General features: G+C 43.5%; 1 protein-coding gene across 1 annotated transcript in view; it reads right to left on the bottom strand.

Moving 5' to 3' along the window:
* LOC311134624 (RNA-binding Raly-like protein) overlaps positions 1–20,156 on the bottom strand; it is a gene marked incomplete at both ends in the record, with an annotated part of 53,777 nt that extends 33,621 nt beyond the window's left edge. Inside the window, one exon of the mRNA XM_084168360.1 lies at positions 20,089–20,156. Within this exon, the coding sequence (XP_084024486.1) occupies positions 20,089–20,156 (68 nt within the window). The remainder of the gene's footprint in view (positions 1–20,088) is intronic.
* Positions 20,157–20,270: the final 114 nt, after the last annotated feature.

Below are 20,270 nucleotides of genomic sequence, written 5' to 3'. Positions count from 1 at the left end.
ACCTATTAGCTAGCATGATGAAAACAGAGGCTACATACAGTGAGGGAAAAAGGTATTTGATCCCCTGCTGATTTTATATGTTTGCCCACTGACAAAGACATGATCAGTCTATAATTGTAATGGTAGGTTTATTTGAGCAGTGAGAGACAGAATAACAACAAAAAAATCCAGAAAAACGCATGTCAAAAATGTTATAAATTGATTTGCATTTTAATGATGGAAATAAGTATTTGACCCCTCTACAAAACATGACTTAGTACTTGGTGGCAAAACCCTTTTTGGCAATCACAGAGGTCAGACCTTTCTTGTAGTTGGCCAACAGGTTTGCACACATCTCAGGAGGGATTTTGGCCCACTCCTCTTTGCAGATCTTCTCCAAGTCATTAAGGTTTCGAGGCTGACGTTTGGCAACTCGAACCTTCAGTTCCCTCCACAGATTTTCTATGGGATTAAGGTCTGGAGACTGTCTAGGCCACTCCAGGACCTTAATGTGCTTCTTCTTGAGCCACTCCTTTGTTGCCTTGGCTGTGTGTTTTGGGTCATTGTCATGCTGGAATACCCATCCACGACCCATTTTCAATGCCCTGGCTGAGGGAAGGAGGTTCTCACCCAAGATTTGACGGTACATGGCCCCGTCCATCGTCCCTTTGATGCGGTGAAGTTGTCCTGTCCCCTTAGCAGAAAAACACCCCCAAAGCATCATGTTTCCACCTCCATGTTTGACGGTGTGGATGGTGTTCTTGGGGTCATAGGCAGCATTCCTCCTCCTCCAAACACGGCATGTTGGGTTGATGCCAAAGAGCTCGATTTTGGTCTCATCTGACCACAACACTTTCACCCAGTTCTCCTCTGAATCATTCAGATGTTCATTGGCAAACTTCAGACGGGCCTGTATATGTGCTTTCTTGAGCAGGGGGACCTTGCGGGCGCTGCAGGATTTCAGTCCTTCACGGCGTAGTGTGTTACCAATTGTTTTCTTGGTGACTATGGTCCCAGCTGCCTTGAGATCATTGACAAGATCCTCCCGTGTAGTTCTGGGCTGATTCCTCACCGTTCTCATGATCATTGCAACTCCACGAGGTGAGATCTTGCATGGAGCCCCAGGCCAAAGGAGATTGACAGTTCTTTTGTGTTTCTTCCATTTACGCATAATCGCACCAACTGTTGTCACCTTCTCACCAAGCTGCTTGGCGATGGTCTTGTAGCCCATTCCAGCCTTGTGTAGGTCTACAATCTTGTCCCTGACATCCTCGGAGAACTCTTTGGTCTTGGCCATGGTGGAGAGTTTGGAATCTGATTGATTGAATGCTTCTGTGGACAGGTGTCTTTTATACAGGTAACAAGCTGAGATTAGGAGCACTCCCTTTAAGAGTGTGCTCCTAATCTCAGCTCGATACCTGTATAAAAGACACCTGGGAGCCAGAAATCTTTCTGATTGAGAGGGGGTCAAATACTTATTTCCCTCATTAAAATGCAAATCAATTTATAACATTTTTGACATGCGTTTTTCTGGATTTTTTTGTTGTTATTCTGTCTCTCACTGTTCAAATAAACCTACCATTAAAATTATAGACTGATCATTTCTTTGTCAGTGGGCAAACGTACAAAATCAGCAGGGGATCAAATACCTTTTTCCCTCACTGTAGCTACATTTCAACTAGGCTAAACATAATACATCTCTATGACATCGGCTAGACAATTTTGGCTAGCAATCTTTTTGATGTGGTAAAAAGTTATATAAACGGTACAATTTTATAAATGCAGACAGATAATTTCTTAGTTCAACATGCTGGGATCTTTTTGTGTCGGTAAAATTAATTATGTGAGAAATGGTGGTGGAAATACCTTCATCCGCAAATATTTATATAATAACCATCATATCAAAGTAAACTTGGAGTCACGCAATGATATGATGTTTGGTCCTCCCACTACGACTTGGGAATTAGGCTACAGATGAAATAACGTATGATGAACTTCACAGGGTGGTGAAAGTGCACGGTAATCTTGATGCTCTCTTCAAATAAATATCGAGGGTCTGATTCAGGTGACATGATGATCGATGCTTGACTGCAGTTTGATTTTTTTTTTAAATCTTGCTCTTATCCATAATAATCTCATCATGTAGACTAGCCTACCTGCACAGCCTACCCGCACTGCATCTGCCAGCTGTTGGCTAGAGCACATGGGCCAAGACCAGAGTAAGCACATCTGGTATTTAACGTAACAGTTTTTGTGACAAAATTATCAGTAAAGTTGAAAATGCAATTGAAACACATTTAACTTTAGATTTTTATTTGGTACATGAAAACTTAAGTGAAAAAGTACTATGTGATCACACACTGATTTTTATCCACAACAAGTCTATTTGGTGGAAACGCCACTGGTGGGAAAATGCAGATTTTAGAATATTTGCATGAAAATCTGTTGCCAATTGGATGGAAACCTATCTAGAGACTATGATTTTTGTCTTAGTTTAACTAATGAGACATTATACTAAAAACACATTATCCCCCCACCCCGAGCCCCCCCACACCCCCATAAAAAAACGCATTGCGTACCACCTCAACCAGAGAGAGAGAGAGAGAGAGAGAGAGAGAGAGAGAGAGAGAGAGAGAGAGAGAGAGAGAGAGAGAGAGAGAGAGAGAGAGAGAGAGAGAGAGAGAGAGAGAGAGAGAGAGAGAGAGAGAGAGAGAGAGAGAGAGAGGCTTGTCGGTATTACACAGGGCCTTGTAAGCTAAAACGATATATAGCTCCAGTCCTGTTGAAAGCTAAAGCGAAAGCTTTAGTCCTGCTGTCTGCTCATTAAAAGTCCTGCATGACTCTGCTCCATTCATCATCATCAGCTTTAATGGGTATTAATCAGCATTTAACTGTATTATTGATTTTGGGCACTGCCAAGCTCCTCGCCATTTAGTATTGAGTTGTGTATTAGCAAGCATTTTACTATTAATCTATCTGAGGACAACAACGAAGCTCACCGAGCTGGCCCTCTTAAACATAACAGAGTGGATCACTGTTATATATTATATAGAGATGCTACAGATGTAGGATCTTAATTTGAGCCAGTTTGCTACGCAGGAAAATAATCTTGCAGCAATAGGACATGTGAGTTATTATGTGGATTATAATTAATGGACAATTTTATAGGGGTTGATACATTTTCCGTTGGGGTAAATCAAGTCTGAAATTTCAAAGTGGAAATTACAAACTTTAGAAGCCTTACACTACAAGTTTACATTTCCCGCTTTGCAGCAAAATTGTCAGCAACAAAAGAGTGATCAAATTAAGATCCTACATCTGTACCTCCTGACTTTGTTAATATATATTATTGTCACACCCTGATCTGTTTCACCTGTCTTTGTGATTGTCTCCACCCCACTCCAGGTGTCGCCCATCTTTCCCATTATCCCCAGTGTATTTATACCTGTGTTCTCTGTTTGTCTGTTGCCGTTTGTTTTGTTTTGGCAAGCCTACTAGCGGTTTTCCCCTTGCGCCTGGCTGTCATGACTTGCCCTCATGGTTTGAGGATCAAACATGCCAGGTAGGCAAAGGTTTGAACAACCCCTTTCCTGGGGGCCAGTTTTATGACCGGTTGTAAATATCGTGCAGACTTTCTCTTCCTTGCCATTCGGGAAGCTTTTCCAACAGTCTTGAAGGAGTTCCCACATATGCTGAGCACTTGTTGGCTACTTTTCCTTCACTCTGCGGTCCAACTCATCCCAAACCATCTCAATTGGGTTGAGGTCGGGGATTGTGGAGGCCAGGTCATTTGATGCAGCACTCCATCACTCTCCTTCTTGGTAAAATAGCCCTTACACAGCCTGGAGGTGTGTTGGGTCATTGTCCTGTTGAAAAACAAATGATAGTCCCACTAAGTGCAAACCAGATGGGATGGCGTATCGCTGCAGAATCCTGTGGTAGCCATGCTGGTTAAGTGTGCCTTGAATTCTATATAAATCACTGACAGTGTCACCAGAAAAGCACACCCACACCATCACACCTCCTCCTCCATGCTTCATGGTGGGAACCACCCATGCGGAGATCATCCGTTCACCCACACCGCGTCTCACAAAGACATGGCAGTTGGAACCAAAAATCTCAAATGTGGACTCATCAGACCAAAGGACAGATTTCCACCGGTCTAATGTCCATTGCTTGTGTTTCTTGGCCCAAGCAGGTCTCTTCTTAATATTGGTGTCATTTAGTAGTGGTTTCTTTGCAGAAATTCGACCATGAAGGCCTGATTCACACAGTCCCCTCTGAACAGTTGATGTTGAGATGTGTCTGTGACTTGGAACTCTGTGAAGCATTTATTTGGGCTGCAATTTCTGAAGCTGGTAACTCTAATGAACTTATGCAGCAGAGGTAACTCTGGGTCTTCCATTCCTGTGGCGGTCCTCATGAGAGCCTGTTTCATCATAGCGCTTGATGGTTTTTGCGATTGCACTTGAAGAAACTGTCAAAGTTCTTGAAATTATCCGTATTGACTGACCTTTATGTCTTAAAGTAATGATGGACTGTCGTTTCTCTTTGCTTATTTGAGCTGTTCATGCCATAATATGGACTTGGTCTTTTACCAACTAGGGCTATCTTCCGTATACCCCCCCCATATACTCCCCCCGTATACACCCCCCCCCCCCCCCCCCCCCCCCCGTATACCCCCACACCTTTTAATTCAAATGCATTCCAGGTGACTACCTCATGAAGCCTTGTTGAGAGAATGCCAAGAGTGTGAAAAGCTGTCATCAAGGCAAAGGGTGGCTATTTGAAGAATCTGAAATATAAAATATATTTTGATTTGTTTAACACTTATTTGGTTACTACATGATTCCATATGTGTTATTTCATAGTTTTGATGTCTTCACTATTATTCTACAATGTAAAAAATAGTAAAAATAAAGACAAACCCTTGAATGAGTAGGTGTGTCCAAACTTTTGACTGGTACTGTATAATAACAGTGAAGAGTAACACTCCCACCATCTAATATGGGTTCGTTAGGGCAGCGATTTGTTGTTTCCATGTGTAAAATACTGTGTTACACAGCACTGCATATTATAAATGATAGGCTACCAGGGATAAAGGCCTTTACAGTGAAACATTATTAGTATTAATAGAGGAATGTACTCTGCGAGGCAAATCGATCTGTTTCTTTTAATCTGTTTTCTCTGGTTTGACCAGCTGCAGTGGAGATCAACAATCCTGTTTATCTTTAGTGTTCCATCCAGACAAATACCTCCTGCAGGTAAGCTGTTTGAAGCTCAGTACATAGAGCAGAGGTAAACCAATTTTGAAAAAGCAATGATAAAGATGAGGTAAACTGAGGTAAAACTGTGTTGTACAGAAGTAAGCTAAGGCAGAGCAAAGTAAGCAGAAGTGGTAGAAATACTGTAGAGGAAAGCCATGGTCAGGGTTGGATAGGTTATTTTCTAAATGTAATCTGTTACAGTTACTAGTTACCTGTCCAAATTGTAATCAATAACGTAACATTTGGTGTCATCATAGTGGTCTCTGACTTGTGGTCAGACTCGTTCAGGTGGAACAAACTTAAACGTACACTTTTTTTCAATGCTGAATTGAATGTCATTGAGAAAACAGAAAGGTGTCATAATGTATTCTATTTGCAAACATCCTTTCTGAATTTAAAAGTAATCCTAGAGGTAAGTAATCATCTAGTTTTTCGTAAGTATCTGTAATCTGATTACTATATTTTTGCTGGTAACGTAACTGATTACAGGTACATTTAAAAACAAATCTGATTACATGTAATCTGTTACTCCCCAACCCTGGCCATGGTAAGGAGTACTCAGAGGTAAATAAGCTAGTAGCTAGTGTCCACAACACAGAAAGACGGAGATGAGTATGGCCCTGTGTTTTGCACAATTATGTGACATAGCAAGGTTTGATCCTGTATTTTAAGCCTTATCCAGAAATGAGAATTGCACCAAAAATTTAAGCTATTGTCTGAGGATGGTGCTGGACCATCTGCCATAAAAGGAGGCGACAGTTTGATGAAAAAGCCTTAAATAAAGGTTAAAATCCAGGCATGTCACATTGCCTTCCTCCCTTCCTTCTTCCCTCCCCACAGATAGATATTTTCTGATTTAATGTTGAGCCCTCAGTAGTGTGCTGCTGTGTAATAAATCAGCTTGGCTGCAGCGTGACCAGGGTTAATGGGCCGAGGAGCTGATTTCCTGCCACTTCAGCTCCTCTCAAATCGAAGGGCGGCCCGGATTGAAGCTGAATTACGACCGACATACAGCAATAGGCGGTCATGCAGGCAGGTAGACTGGCAGAGGCTCAAATGCAGGATGATGCCACTGTGTCTTATACAACAAACCTTATACAAAGGCTGAATCTGGCAACCCCAACGTACAAGGTGTGAGGTAAATTGCTGGTACTGAGGTTGTATGGCAGTATTATTGATTTCATCAACGTTGTAGCATTGACTGGTCCAGAATGTTATTTTGATAGTTCCTATTTTGACGGAGCAAAGGGATCTTTAAACGCAAAACACCTGTATGTGTCATAACCTTGGGTTTGCTTCCTTGTTATTTGTTCCCATCTTTCATTTGTTCTTTGCTGGTAAAGCTCAGCTTACCATACTGAATGTACTGTCTCTATGAGAGACGGGGAGGTTAAATGGTTGGAGTTTTACATTGCACAATTATTAAACTGTTATTTTTCTGTTCAAAGGAAGTGCTGATTCATCTTTTCCTATTAAATGCACTTCTTAGCAGGAGATGAAGGACAAAGGCATAATTACTGTGCCATCTCTCTCCTTCCTTCCTTCCTTCCTTCCTTCCTTCCTTCCTTCCTTCCTTCCTTCCTTCCTTCCTTCCTTCCTTCCTTCCTTCCTCCCGCTCTTGCTTTGTCTCTGTGTTACAGGCCGATTACAATCACATTGAACACAGGAACTAAAGAAACATAGATGTGCAGAACACAATGTAGCCTACTGTGAACATAGCCACACAGATCAAGGCACAGTTTCAATCTGAAACCCCCAAACATACGCTTTGATCATATGAACTTTTCCAATGTTGAGCCAATTAAAGTCTCTCTTTAAATAAGTTTGGTTGTAGATGCCCTGAGGCCTTCAGCCTGCTGTGAATTCCATGATGCTGTCGGAGACTTTCAACACAGCCAAAACCTGAGGCAAAACCTGTGCCCCTGTTGAAAAACAACCCAAATGACACACTCAAGGGTGTCATCTGTCGATCACACACAGTGTACCTTTCTGTGATGTCGCAGTTGGCACTATTAACTCTAATGCAGGGGCTCATGTGCCGCGCAAGGGCAGAGTAAGTAAAGAAACAGGATAAAGCCCCGTAGAGATAATTATCTTTTATCACTATAGATGAAGTGCTCAATATAGATGGACCTTTGAGTATTAAAGTCAGATAACAGGACTCAGTACTTAGAAACACTAGCCTCCCTCCGCTGCTCAATTGGAGAAGGTGTAAAATATGGGGGGAGTTTATGGGTATATAAGGCACAGTGTGATCAAAACAACAGTGGAGGGACTTTTACTCTAAAACAGCCTGTAAAGCCTCTGAGCTCCATATTATCTCTCCATCTTGCTGGGCTGATCTTTAAAACCCTGGCTCTATTTGCTTTTATAGAGCTGGGGAGCTGGGCTGTAACTCAGATCAAATGGATGTTGCACTCTCTTAAAGTGAAAGGGCAGCTCTCAAGAGCTTTGAATGGCCAGCGGCAAGCACAGTCCTCACTGACTGCGTAGCGAGCAATCTCATTTCTTTTTTTTCCCATTACTGTAATTGTGCAATATGCAATGTGGAATGATGGTCTATTGTGACAGCCTAGGTGTTTGTCTTCTCCGTATCAACGCACCCAAATTCTGCACCCAATGTTCTTTCAAAGAGAAAAGGAACCAGACATACAGTATTGTTCTCCAAATAATTGGCATCTTGACAAAGACTTTGCGATACTACAAAGGATATTAATGTTTTGATGACAGTCAACAAGACAAATTGTTCCCACGAGATTAAGGAAATTGAATTGTGTGTGATTCATAATACAAGTACAGTGGGGAAAAACATTATTTTGTCAGCCACCAATTGTGCAAGTTCTCCCACTTAAAAAGATGAGAGGGGCCTGTAATTTTCATCATAGGTACACGTCAACTATGAGAGACAAATTGAGAAAAGATTTTTCAGAAAATCACATTGTAGGATTTTTAATGAATTTATTTGCAAATTATGGTGGAAAATAAGTATTTGGTCACCTACAAACAAGCAAGATTTCTGGCTCTCACAGACCTGTAACTTCTTCTTTAAGAGGCTCCCCTGTCCTCCACTCGTTACCTGTATAAATGGCACCTGTTTGAACTTGTTATCAGTATAAAAGACACCTGTCCACAACCTCAAACAGTCACACTCCAAACTCCACTATGGCCAAGACCAAAGAGCTGTCAAAGGACACCAGAAACAAAATTGTAGACCTGCACCAGGCTGGGAAGACTGAATCTGCAATAGGTAAGCAGCTTGGTTTGAAGAAATCAACTGTGGGAGCAATTATTAGGAAATGGAAGACATACAAGACCACTGATAATCTCCCTCGATCTGGGGCTCCACGCAAGATCTCACCCCGTGGGGTCAAAATGATCACAAGAACGGTGAGCAAAAATCCCAGAACCACACGGGGGGACCTAGTGAATGACCTGCAGAGAGCTGGGACCAAAGTAACAAAGCCTACCATCAGTAACACACTACGCCGCCAGGGACTCAAATCCTGCAGTGCCAGACGTGTCCCCCTGCTTAAGCCAGTACATGTCCAGGCCCGTCTGAAGTTTGCTTGAGTGCATTTGGATGATCCAGAAGAGGATTGGGAGAATGTCATATGGTCAGATGAAACCAAAATATAACTTTTTGGTAAAAACTCAACTCGTCGTGTTTGGAGGACAAAGAATGCTGAGTTGCATTCAAAGAACACCATACCTACTGTGAAGCATGGGGGTGGAAACATCATGCTTTGGGGCTGTTTTTCTGCAAAGGGACCAGGACGACTGATCCGTGTAAAGGAAAGAATGAATGGGGCCATGTATCGTGAGATTTTGAGTGAAAACCTCCTTCCATCAGCAAGGGCATTGAAGATGAAACGTGGCTGGGTCTTTCAGCATGACAATAATCCCAAACACACCGCCCGGGCAACGAAGGAGTGGCTTCGTAAGAAGCATTTCAAGGTCCTGGAGTGGCCTAGCCAGTCTCCAGATCTCAACCCCATAGAAAATCTTTGGAGGGAGTTGAAAGTCTGTGTTGCCCAGCGACAGCCCCAAAACATCACTGCTCTAGAGGAGATCTGCATGGAGGAATGGGCCAAAATACCAGCAACAGTGTGTGAAAACCTTGTGAAGACTTACAGAAAACGTTTGACCTGTGTCATTGCCAACAAAGGGTATATAACAAAGTATTGAGAAACTTTTGTTATTGACCAAATACTTATTTTCCACCATAATTTGCAAATAAATTCATTACAAATCCTACAATGTGATTTTCTGGATTTTTTTTCCTCATTTTGTCTGTCATAGTTGACGTGTACCTATGATGAAAATTACAGGCCTCTGTCATCTTTTTAAGTGGGAGAACTTGCACAATTGGTGGCTGACTAAATACTTTTTTTCCCCACTGTATGCCCTCCACCAAAAGAAAATAGCATTGACATTTTCACGAGTTGATCCCTGAAAGTACTATGTGATTACCTACAGCGCCTTGCAAAAGTATTCATCCCCCTTCTTGTCGTTTTTCCTATTTTGTTGCATTACAACCTGTAATTTAAATTGATTTTTATTTGGATTTCATGTAATGGACATACACAAAATAGTCCAAATTGGTGAAGTGAAATGAAAAAAATGACTTGTTTAAAAAAAAAAAAAAAATATTACGGAAAAGTGGTGCGTGCATACAGTGGGGAAAAAAAGTATTTAGTCAGCCACCAATTGTGCAAGTTCTCCCACTTAAAAAGATGAGAGAGGCCTGTAATTTTCATCATAGGTACACGTCAACTATGACAGACAAATTGAGGGAAAAAAATCCAGAAAATCACATTGTAGGATTTTTTATGAATTTATTTGCAAATTATGGTGGAAAATAAGTATTTGGTCACCTACAAAGAAGCAAGATTTCTGGCTCTCACAGACCTGTAACTTCTTCTTTAAGAGGGTCCTCTGTCCTCCACTCGTTACCTGTATTAATGGCACCTGTTTGAACTTGTTATCAGTATAAAAGACACCTGTCCACAACCTCAAACAGTCACACTCCAAACTCCACTATGGCCAAGACCAAAGAGCTGTCAAAGGACACCAGAAACAAAATTGTAGACCTGCACCAGGCTGGGAAGACTGAATCTGCAATAGGTAAGCATCTTGGTTTGAAGAAATCAACTGTGGGAGCAATTATTAGGAAATGGAAGACATACAAGACCCCTGATAATCTCCCTCGATCTGGGGCTCCATGCAAGATCTCACCCTGTGGGGTCAAAATGATCACAAGAACGGTGAGCAAAAATCCCAGAACCACACGGGGGGACCTAGTGAATGACCTGCAGAGAGCTGGGACCAAAGTAATAAAGCCTACCATCAGTAACACATTACGCCGCCAGGGACTCAAATCCTGCAGTGCTAGACGTGTCCCCTGCTTAAGCCAGTACATGTCCAGGCCCGTCTGAAGTTTGCTAGAGTGCATCCAGAAGAGGATTGGGAAAATGTCATATGGTCAGATGAAACCAAAATAGAACTTTTTGGTAAAAACTCAACTCGTCGTGTTTGGAGGACAAAGAATGCTGAGTTGCATCCAAAGAACACCATACCTACTGTGAAGCATGGGGGTGAAAACATCATGCTTTGGGGCTGTTTTTCTGCAAAGGGACCAGGACGACTGATCCGTGTAAAGGAAAGAATGAATGGGGCCATGTATCGTGAGATTTTGAGTGAAAACCTCCTTCCATCAGCAAGGGCATTGAAGATGAAACGTGGCTGGGTCTTTCAGCATGACAATGATCCCAAACACACCGCCCGGGCAACGAAGGAGTGGCTTCGTAAGAAGCATTTCAAGGTCCTGGAGTGGCCTAGCCAGTCTCCAGATCTCAACCCCATAGAAAATCTTTGGAGGGAGTTGAAAGTCTGTGTTGTCCAGCGACAGCCCCAAAACATCACTGCTCTAGAGGAGATCTGCATGGAGGAATGGGCCAAAATACCAGCAACAGTGTGTTAAAACCTTGTGAAGACTTACAGAAAACGTTTGACCTGTGTCATTGCCAACAAAGGGTATATAACAAAGTATTGAGAAACTTTTGTTATTGACCAAATACTTATTTTCCACCATAATTTGCAAATAAATTCATAAAAAATCCTACAATGTGATTTTCTGGATTTTTTTCTCTCATTTTGTCTGTCATAGTTGACGTGTACCTATGATGAAAATTACAGGCCTCGCTCATCTTTTTAAGTGGGAGAACTTGCACAATTGGTGGCTGACTAAATACTTTTTTCCCCCACTGTATGTATTCACCCCCTTTGCTATGAAGCCCCTAAATAAGATCTGGTGCAACCAATTACCTTCAGAAGTCACATAATTAGTTAAATAAAGTCCACCTGTGTGCAATCTAAGTGTCACATGATCTGTCACATGATCTCAGTATATATACACCTGTTCTGAAAGGCCCCAGAGTCTGCAACACCACTAAGCAAGGGGCACCACCAAGCAAGCGGCACCATGAAGACCAAGGAGCTCTCCAAACAGGTCAGGGACACAGTTGTGGAGAAGTACAGATCAGGGTTGGGTTATAAAAAAATATTCAGAAACTTTGAACATCCCACAGACCACCATTAAATCCATTATAAAAAACGGAAAGAATATGGCACCAAAACAAACCTGCCAAGAGAGGGCCGCCCACCAAAATTCACGGACCATGCAAGGGCATTATTCAGAGAGGCAACAAAGAGACCAAAGAAACCCTGAAGGAGCTGCAAAGCTCCACAGCAGAGATTGGAGTATTTGTCCATAGGACCACTTTAAGCCGTACACTCCACAGAGCTGGGCTTTACGAAAGAGTGACCAGAAAAAAAGCCATTGCTTATAGAAAAAAATAAGCAAACACGTTTGGTGTTCACCAAAAGGTATGTGGGAGACTCCCCAAACATATGGAAGAACGTACTCTGGTCAGATGAGACTAAAATTGAGCTTTTTGGCCATCAAGGAAAACGCTATGTCTGGCGCAAACCCAACACCTCTCATCACCCTGAGAACACCATCCCCACAGTGAAGCATGGTGGTGGCAGCGTCATGCTGTGGGGATGTTTTTCATCAGCAGGGACTGGGAAACTGGTCAGAATTGAAGGAATGATGGATGGCGCTAAATACAGGGAAATTCTTGAGGGAAACCTGTTTCAGTCTAGTAGTAAAACAAAGCCATGACTCACACCTGTTGTCTAGTCTTTTTCTAAGTGGCATTGCTAGGCTGATATATGATCCCACTGCAATGCTACCACAGACTAATTATGTGCGAGGTCGTGGCCTGCCTCTTACTTCTGCACTGGGACTGAGCCGGGCAGGCTAAACACCTGGCAATGGATTAACAGAAGGTTACTGTGTGTGTGTGTGTGTGTGTGTGTGTGTGTGTGTGTGTGTGTGTGTGTGCGTGTGTGTGCGTGTGGCATGTTTACTGCAAGTCTACGTGCACGCACTTGCGTGTGTGTTTTTTGTGAAGGTACAGGCACAATGAAGAAGACAAAGAAGACGAAGAAGAAGCACTTGTTCTCCAGGCTAACATGGCTCCTCTGCCAGATTAATTTAACAGTGGCAGGAAGCAGGAAGCAGGAAGTAGGAAGCAGAAGCCCTTTAGGGTGATTGCATTATGACAGACTAATTGTGTGTGACTCCAGAGGATGGAGGGGAAGAGATCCATTGCAGATGACATATGACATGTTTGGGCTCCCCATCGGAACAGCTCTTTAGTCAGATGGCTCCAGAGTAAGACAAGGGGTTTGGAGAGCACTGCATCACATAGACAGATGAGGCAGAGACAGAATGGGACAGTACACAAACTTCCAAAAGAGATTCAACTGTGATGGATGGGGATATGAGCAGAGCAAAGAGATATTGTGTGACATTTTGTTCATTGGAAACAAGTTATACAGACAAATGACAACTGCCTCTTTTTGTGTCTTTCAGTTTGGTAACCACGGTGATGAGGTCTTGGATTATTATTATCAGTATCATTTTCTCCCCGAATTACGACCTTGGCTCATCGGTGCAACTCCCCAATGGGCTCGGGAGAGGCGAATGTCGAGTTATGCGTCCTCCGAAACATGGCCCGCCTGGCCTCGCTACTTCCCACACCAATGTGTCAGAGGAAACACTGTTCGACTGACGACTGAAGTTAGCTTGCAGGCGCCCGGCCCTGCCACAAGGAGTCACTAGAGCGCGATGAGCCAAGGAAAGCTCCCCCGGCCAAATCCTCCCCTACCCCGGACGGAGCTGTGCCAATTGTGCACCATTCCTATGGGTCTCCCAGTCACGGCCGGCCGTGACACAGGCTGCACTACACCAGGCTGTAGTGGCGCCTCAGCACTGCGATGCAGTGCTTTTGACCGCGTCACTCAGGACCCCCACAAAAAAAGCAATGTCTCTCATATCATAAAATAAAAATAGCAACTTCACCCTGCATGGCAATTGCTGAAGTAAGTGTATTGAATCCATTACAGTACTATCATTCAACCTTCCAAGACGCCCCAAAGCCAAGCTGAAGGAGGAGACAGTAGATTGCCCAGCTAGAGTGAGTTATTTTAGCAGGGGAGGAGAGCAAATTGGCCTAATTTCTGTGGCAAACCCTGAAGCTGCACAATCCACAGACAGCAGATAGCTTCCTTGGTACCAAATCAGCACTCTTATGGAGTATACAGCACTGTTCCCCCCTAGCTCAGACAAACACAACACATGACTATTGGGTAGAGTGCTGTATAGTGTACAACTCAGATAACTGTCAGTGCCTTTTCTTCTCCATCCACTAAACCCTGAGAGAGAGAAAGTACTCACAAGTCATTACAGATATAATGATCAGTATTCAACATTTGCAGCAATACATATGTAGGATATTAATTTGAGCCAGTTTGCTAAAGCAGGAAAGTAATCCTGCAGCAACAGGAAATGTGAATTATTATGTGGACATTTTTGTAGGGATTGGTATATTTTCTAAGTGGAAATTACAAACCTCAGAAGCCTTTTTAAACATCAAATAAACTATATGTTTTAACAGGGTGATCAAATTAAGATCCGACATCTGTAGAACTACTCTGTACGTGGATTGCTCCTATTGCTCTCCATTCTTCCGGCCTCATGAGGAGTTCCTATGAAATATGTATCAGTTTCCCGGATGCTTGCCTTTTGATTTGCAGTCAGTGTTTATGGGGGAAACGATGGGATGAAATCTGGCGCTACGTGATTGTGAATGGAGGGGCATTATGGAGGAAACGAGAGCCAAGGCAAAGGAGGGGAATTGGAATTATGTTTTTAATGCACTCACTAGAATGCAGGGAGGGAGACTATAAAGAGGAATGGGTTAGTGCTGTTGTGCTCTAGTCTAGTGACCCTCCTGAGAGTGGTTGGGTGTTATGGATGTTATAACTGGGATAAGATGGAGGTTCTCTGAGGCATGGAGACCAACGCCGTACTGAGAGGCATAACACACTCAGCCTACTGGGTGTTCTGCTGTACTGAGTGTTATCTCCTACACTGATAACATGCCATGGTTCATGGCTGTCACTTCACATTTGATGATCTGGTTACCTGATGTCTGGGGAGGTTGGTTCCAAGAATAATACACTTAGAGGAGAGACTGAGTGGAATATTTGGTAGCATAGACTCAGGTCCGGATTACCAAACGGGCACACAGGGCACGTGCCCCAGGGCCCCCGACCTCCAGGGGGGGTTGAGGTCCCCCTGGAGCCCCCAGATAGCATATGATAGCAAAATGTGTAAAATAGCTGGAAATTCGCTTTAAAACTGCTAGATTTTCTCTCGTCCTCATGTGAACAAAAGCACGAGATGAACTAATATATTGTTTTGGGGGGCGGGCCCCCGGAGATCGGTGCCCCGGGGCCCCAAATGCAGTAGTCCGGCCCTGCATAGAGTGGGGTTGTTGGATGCAAAGAGGTAGAAACTGAGCTTGCCAAGGTCATTGAAAAAGAGAATATGTGTGTATCACAACTAGCATTATATAGTACATGATATAGACAATATGACTGAGCCAAAAAGCCTTGGGCTATGTGCAATCTTACACTGACGCACACACACCTAACACACACGCACACACACCTAACACACACACACACACACACACACACACCTAACACACACACACACACACACAGCAAAAAACAACCCTCACAGTAGAGCCACTTGGGAGACCAAGTCTTCTCATCTTTGCTTCTGAACTGAAGTGTCAAACTAATGCATATGGATGCAAACTGTCTTTTTTAAAAGGCTTTATGTAAAATATGAAAGATAGTCCAGTGAGAGGCAATTTAAAATGTAGACAGAAAGTCCATAGAACAACTCTGCCCTACAAAGGCAAAACGCAGTAACTACGAACTTGGTCAACAATCTTTGATCTGTTGTAATGGACAGGTACAGTATATTATCTGATTAATGTGGTATTTAGTTACCTGACACAAGAACAAGCCGGTTGATCAGAATATATCATGGAGTATCCGAAATTGCTGTCTGTCTAGACAGAAAAATACTTTGAAGTCAGATGTTGCAATTTTACTCTCTGATGAGTTTATCTTAGGAACAGAAGAGATGAGGTGTGAGACCAGACTGTTTACTCTCTGATGAGTTTATCTTAGGAACAGAAGAGATGAGGTGTGAGACCAGACTGTTTACTCTCTGATGAGTTTATCTTAGGAACAGAAGAGATGAGGTGTGAGACCAGACTGTTTACTCTCTGATGAGTTTATCTTAGGAACAGAAGAGATGAGGTGTGAGACCAGACTGCTTACTCTCTGATGAGTTTATCTTAGGAACAGAAGAGATGAGGTGTGAGACCAGACTGTTTACTCTCTGATGAGTTTATCTTAGGAACAGAAGAGATGAGGTGTGAGACCAGACTGTTTACTCTCTGATGAGTTTATCTTAGGAACAGAAGAGATGAGGTGTGAGACCAGACTGTTTACTCTCTGATGAGTTTATCTTAGGAACAGAAGAGATGAGGTGTGAGACCAGACTGTTGCTGGGCAAAAAACAGTTATGACAGGCCCCTATTATAACAACCTGAGATGGTAAAAAAATTAAATTAAAATAGCTAAATATGTTTGTTCTACTTCACTAAAATGTAAATGCCGCTGGAAAGAGTGAGTTTATTTAAGCACTTGCATGTGTGTGTGTTTGTGTGTGTGTGTGTTTATGTGTTTGTTTGTTTATCTGCAGGTTGGTCAGGTCCTCACGGAGGTAAGTGCTCTTTTTTGAGCGTGGCAGCCTGTGGTAGAAGTGCAGGTATGTAGGAGGAGGGGAGGAGGAGGGGAGAGGAGGAGGAGGAGGAGGAGGAAGGGAGAGGGGGGAGGAGGAGAGGGGAGCCAAGGTGCAGATAAACAGGGAGAGAGGAATGGAGAGATGGATGGAACAGATCATGGAGTTTAAAAGTCTCTATGTAAAGTGTATTGAGACTGTGATGATGCACTTAAAAATGTGACTTTAATTGAATCTTTATTTGACTCTACCTAAAACATTATAGTTAATGCAGGAAAACTTACATCCGTTTCACCAAATTTTACCAGCATGTCACATGTGCAACCAGAGGAAAAAAACTCTAGATCACCTTTACTCCACTCACAGAGACGCGTACAAAGCAGATGCTAATCTACAGGACTGCCCAGTGACGCAAGCCTACCAGACAAGCTAAATGCCTTCTATGCTCGCTTCGAGGCAAGCAACACTGAACCATGCATGAGAGCATCAGCTGTTCCGGACGACTGTGTGATCATGCTCTCCGTAGCCGATGTGAGCAAGACATTTAAACAGGTCAACATTTACAAGGCCGCAGGACCAGACGGATTACCAGGACGCGTACTCAGATCATGCGCTGACCATCTGGCAAGTGTCTTCACTGACATTTTCAACCACTCCCTGACAGAGTCTGTAATACCAACATGTTTCAAGCAGAACACCATAGTCCCTGTGCCCAAGAACGCCAAGGTAACCTGTAGCATGCACGTCTGTAGCCATGAAGTGGTCATGGCTCACATCAACACCATCATCCCAGAAACCCTAGACCCACTACAACTTGCATACCACCCAGATCCACAGATGATGTAATCTCTATTGCACTCCACACTGCCCTTTCACACCTGGACAAAAGGAACACCTACGTGAGAATGCTGTTCGTTGACTACAGCTCATCACTAAGCTAAGGACCCTGGGACTAAACACCTCCCTCTGCAACTGGATCCTGGACTTCCTGACGGGCTGCCCCCAGGTGGTAAGGGTAGGCAACAACACATCTGCCACGCTGATCCTCAACATGTGGGCCCCTTAGGGGTGCATGCTTAGTCCCCTTCTGTAATCCCTGTTCACCCCTGACTGCATGGCCACGCATGACTCCACCACCATCATTAAGTTTGCTGACGACACAACGTAGAGATAGCCTATAGGGAGGAGGTCAGAGACATGGCAGTGTGGTGCCAGGACAACAACCTCTCCCTCAACGTAAGACAAAAGAGCTGATCGTGGACTACAGGAAAAGGATGGCCGAACACACCCCCATTCACATCGATGGGGCTGTAGTGGAGTGGGTCGAGAGCTTCAAGTTCCTTGGTGTTCAAATCATTAACAAACTATATTGGTCCAAACACACCAAGAGAGTCTTGAAGAGGCCACGACAATGCCTATTCCTCCTCAGGAGACTGAAAAGATTTGGCATGGGTCCTCAGATCCTCAAAAGAGTTATACAGCTGCACCATCGAGAGTATCTTGACTGGTTGCATCACTGCTTGGTATGGCAACTTCTCGGCATCCGGCCGCAAGGCACTACAGTGCGTACGGCCCAATACATCACTGGGGCCAAGCTTCCTGCCATCCAGAACCTCTATACCAGGCGGTGTCAGAGGAAGGCCCTAAAAATTGTCAAAGACTCCAGCCACCCTTGTCATAAACTGTTCTCTCTGCTACTACATGGCAAGCGGTACCGGAGCGCCAAGTCTAGGTCCAAAAGGCTCCTTAACAGCTTCTACCCCCAAGCCATAAGACTGCTAAACAGTTAATCAAATGGCTACCCGGACTATTTGCATGTACCCCCATTTTTACGCTGCTGCTACTCGCTGTCTATTACCCATGAATAGTCACTTTACCCCAACCTACATGTACATATTACCTCAATTACCTCGACTAACCTGTACCCCCGCACTTTGACTCGGTACCGGTACCCCCTGTATATAGCCTTGTTATTGTTCTTACTTTAGTTTATATCATACTTTTTTATCTGCATTGTTGGTTAAGGGCGTGTAAGCATTTCACGGTAAGGTCTAAACCTGTTGTATTAGGCGCATGTGACAAATAAGATTGGATTTGATTTGATTTGATGTCCACTAACTCCATATACAATAATGGGCTATGGGGAATATTCAGGTCACTGACATGACTATGAGAACTGTCTCCCGTCACAATCTTGTTTGCAATCAATATGTATTGAGGGACTGCAGCTCATGAGAAGCTGTGAGTGTCTGTGGGTGTATTGTACTGCATCGCCCAGCAGCTGTATGGGCGTCCATGCCTCCCTCAACCTACTCTTCTCTGCCTGTTGTCTCTCCTTCTCTCTAATGAAAACTAAGTATGCCCCATTACAAGAACCAAGAATGTAAATGTGGAGACATTGCACCAAAAAATACAGTTACACAGTAGCATGGCTGTTTTAAATTGGCCTTAAAGACCAACAAAACATCCCGAAAGGATGTGACGGATGACATTTCCGTTGAAAGAGTAGAGGCTTCTATCATGGGGATGGAATTAGGTCTGCATAGGTCACACACCATAACAGTTTCAAAGTTTAATCACATTTTCAAAAACACCCTAATCCTGTCTGTCTGCATGCAGTGACAATACATTTGATGTGTGTTGGTTTTTCAAGCTGCCACAGCACCATCAACAGTAGCAGCAGGTCTCAGGGATAGAGGGATAGAGGGATAGAGGCCACCCCAGTGACCCACTGAGTGTTAACCCTACAAAGAAATGGGACTGGGATGTGTCTATGGGCTCAGACTGACTGGATGGACCCCTGAGATATTGGGCTGGTGGGCTGGCATCCCTGTTGTCTGTCCATTAATAAGACCATCAGACCAGTGCTGAAGCTCTGATGTCAGCTAGTCCTCTGTAATCTGTCTAGGGAAGCATAACTGCAGGATATGGGGGAGTTGGCTAGCTGTGTTTACATTCAAACTTTGGGATTGTCACTTTAAAACATGTTGTTAGACCTAGTATAAACCAGGCTTAAGGTTTGGGACAGCTGTGGGCTAGGCTGGGATACCTTGTATTGAATCAGTCTGACAAAGGCATTCCTCTGCAGCAGCTGCTCCTAGTCCCTGAGCTTTTAGACAGATTATGGAGCCACATTCAGCAAGGCCAAACACGTAGTGAAGTAACAGTGAATACTACAACAACAACAACAACAACACCGTGGTAACTATAATGCTTTAACAACAAACTGCTACAGATGTAGGATCTTAATTTCAGCCAGTTTGCTACAGCAGGAAAACAATCCTGCAGCAACAGAAAATGTGAATTATTATGTGGATTATAATTAACAGACATTTTTGTAGGGGTTTGTAAATTTTTTGTAAGGGATAATCAAGTCAGAAATGTAAAAGGGGAACCTCAAATGCACTACCAGTTTTAGTGTCAGTGTGCGTGCATGTGCGTGCCCGGGGTTGTAAAAGGTCAGACTGCAAATGTCCATTAATTATAATACAATTCACATTTACTATTGCTGCATAATTGTTTTCTTTCTGTAGAAAAGTGACTCAAATTAACATCCTATATTTGTAGTTGAGTGGTTCATGACCTTAATGAGGCTGAATCTGGACTCACCCGAAGGCCTCACTGCTGGCTCTCTTGGTTCCTGCCTTTGGGCGACTTGGCCTCAGTTCCCCAGTCATGGTCCTATCTGAAACACAATACAACGACGGCTATAAAGTCACATCACTTTAGAGGTTCAGTAATGGCAGGTGTAAGGACAGGTGTGTCCTTGTAAAGCAACCCCCTAGGGAAAC

The sequence above is a fragment of the Coregonus lavaretus genome (genome assembly GCF_964263955.1).
Source record: "Coregonus lavaretus genome assembly, chromosome: 9".
NCBI lineage: Eukaryota > Metazoa > Chordata > Actinopteri > Salmoniformes > Salmonidae > Coregonus > Coregonus lavaretus.
Note: the sequence above shows the minus strand (reverse complement) of the source record. Positions and strands in the feature narration are given on the sequence as shown.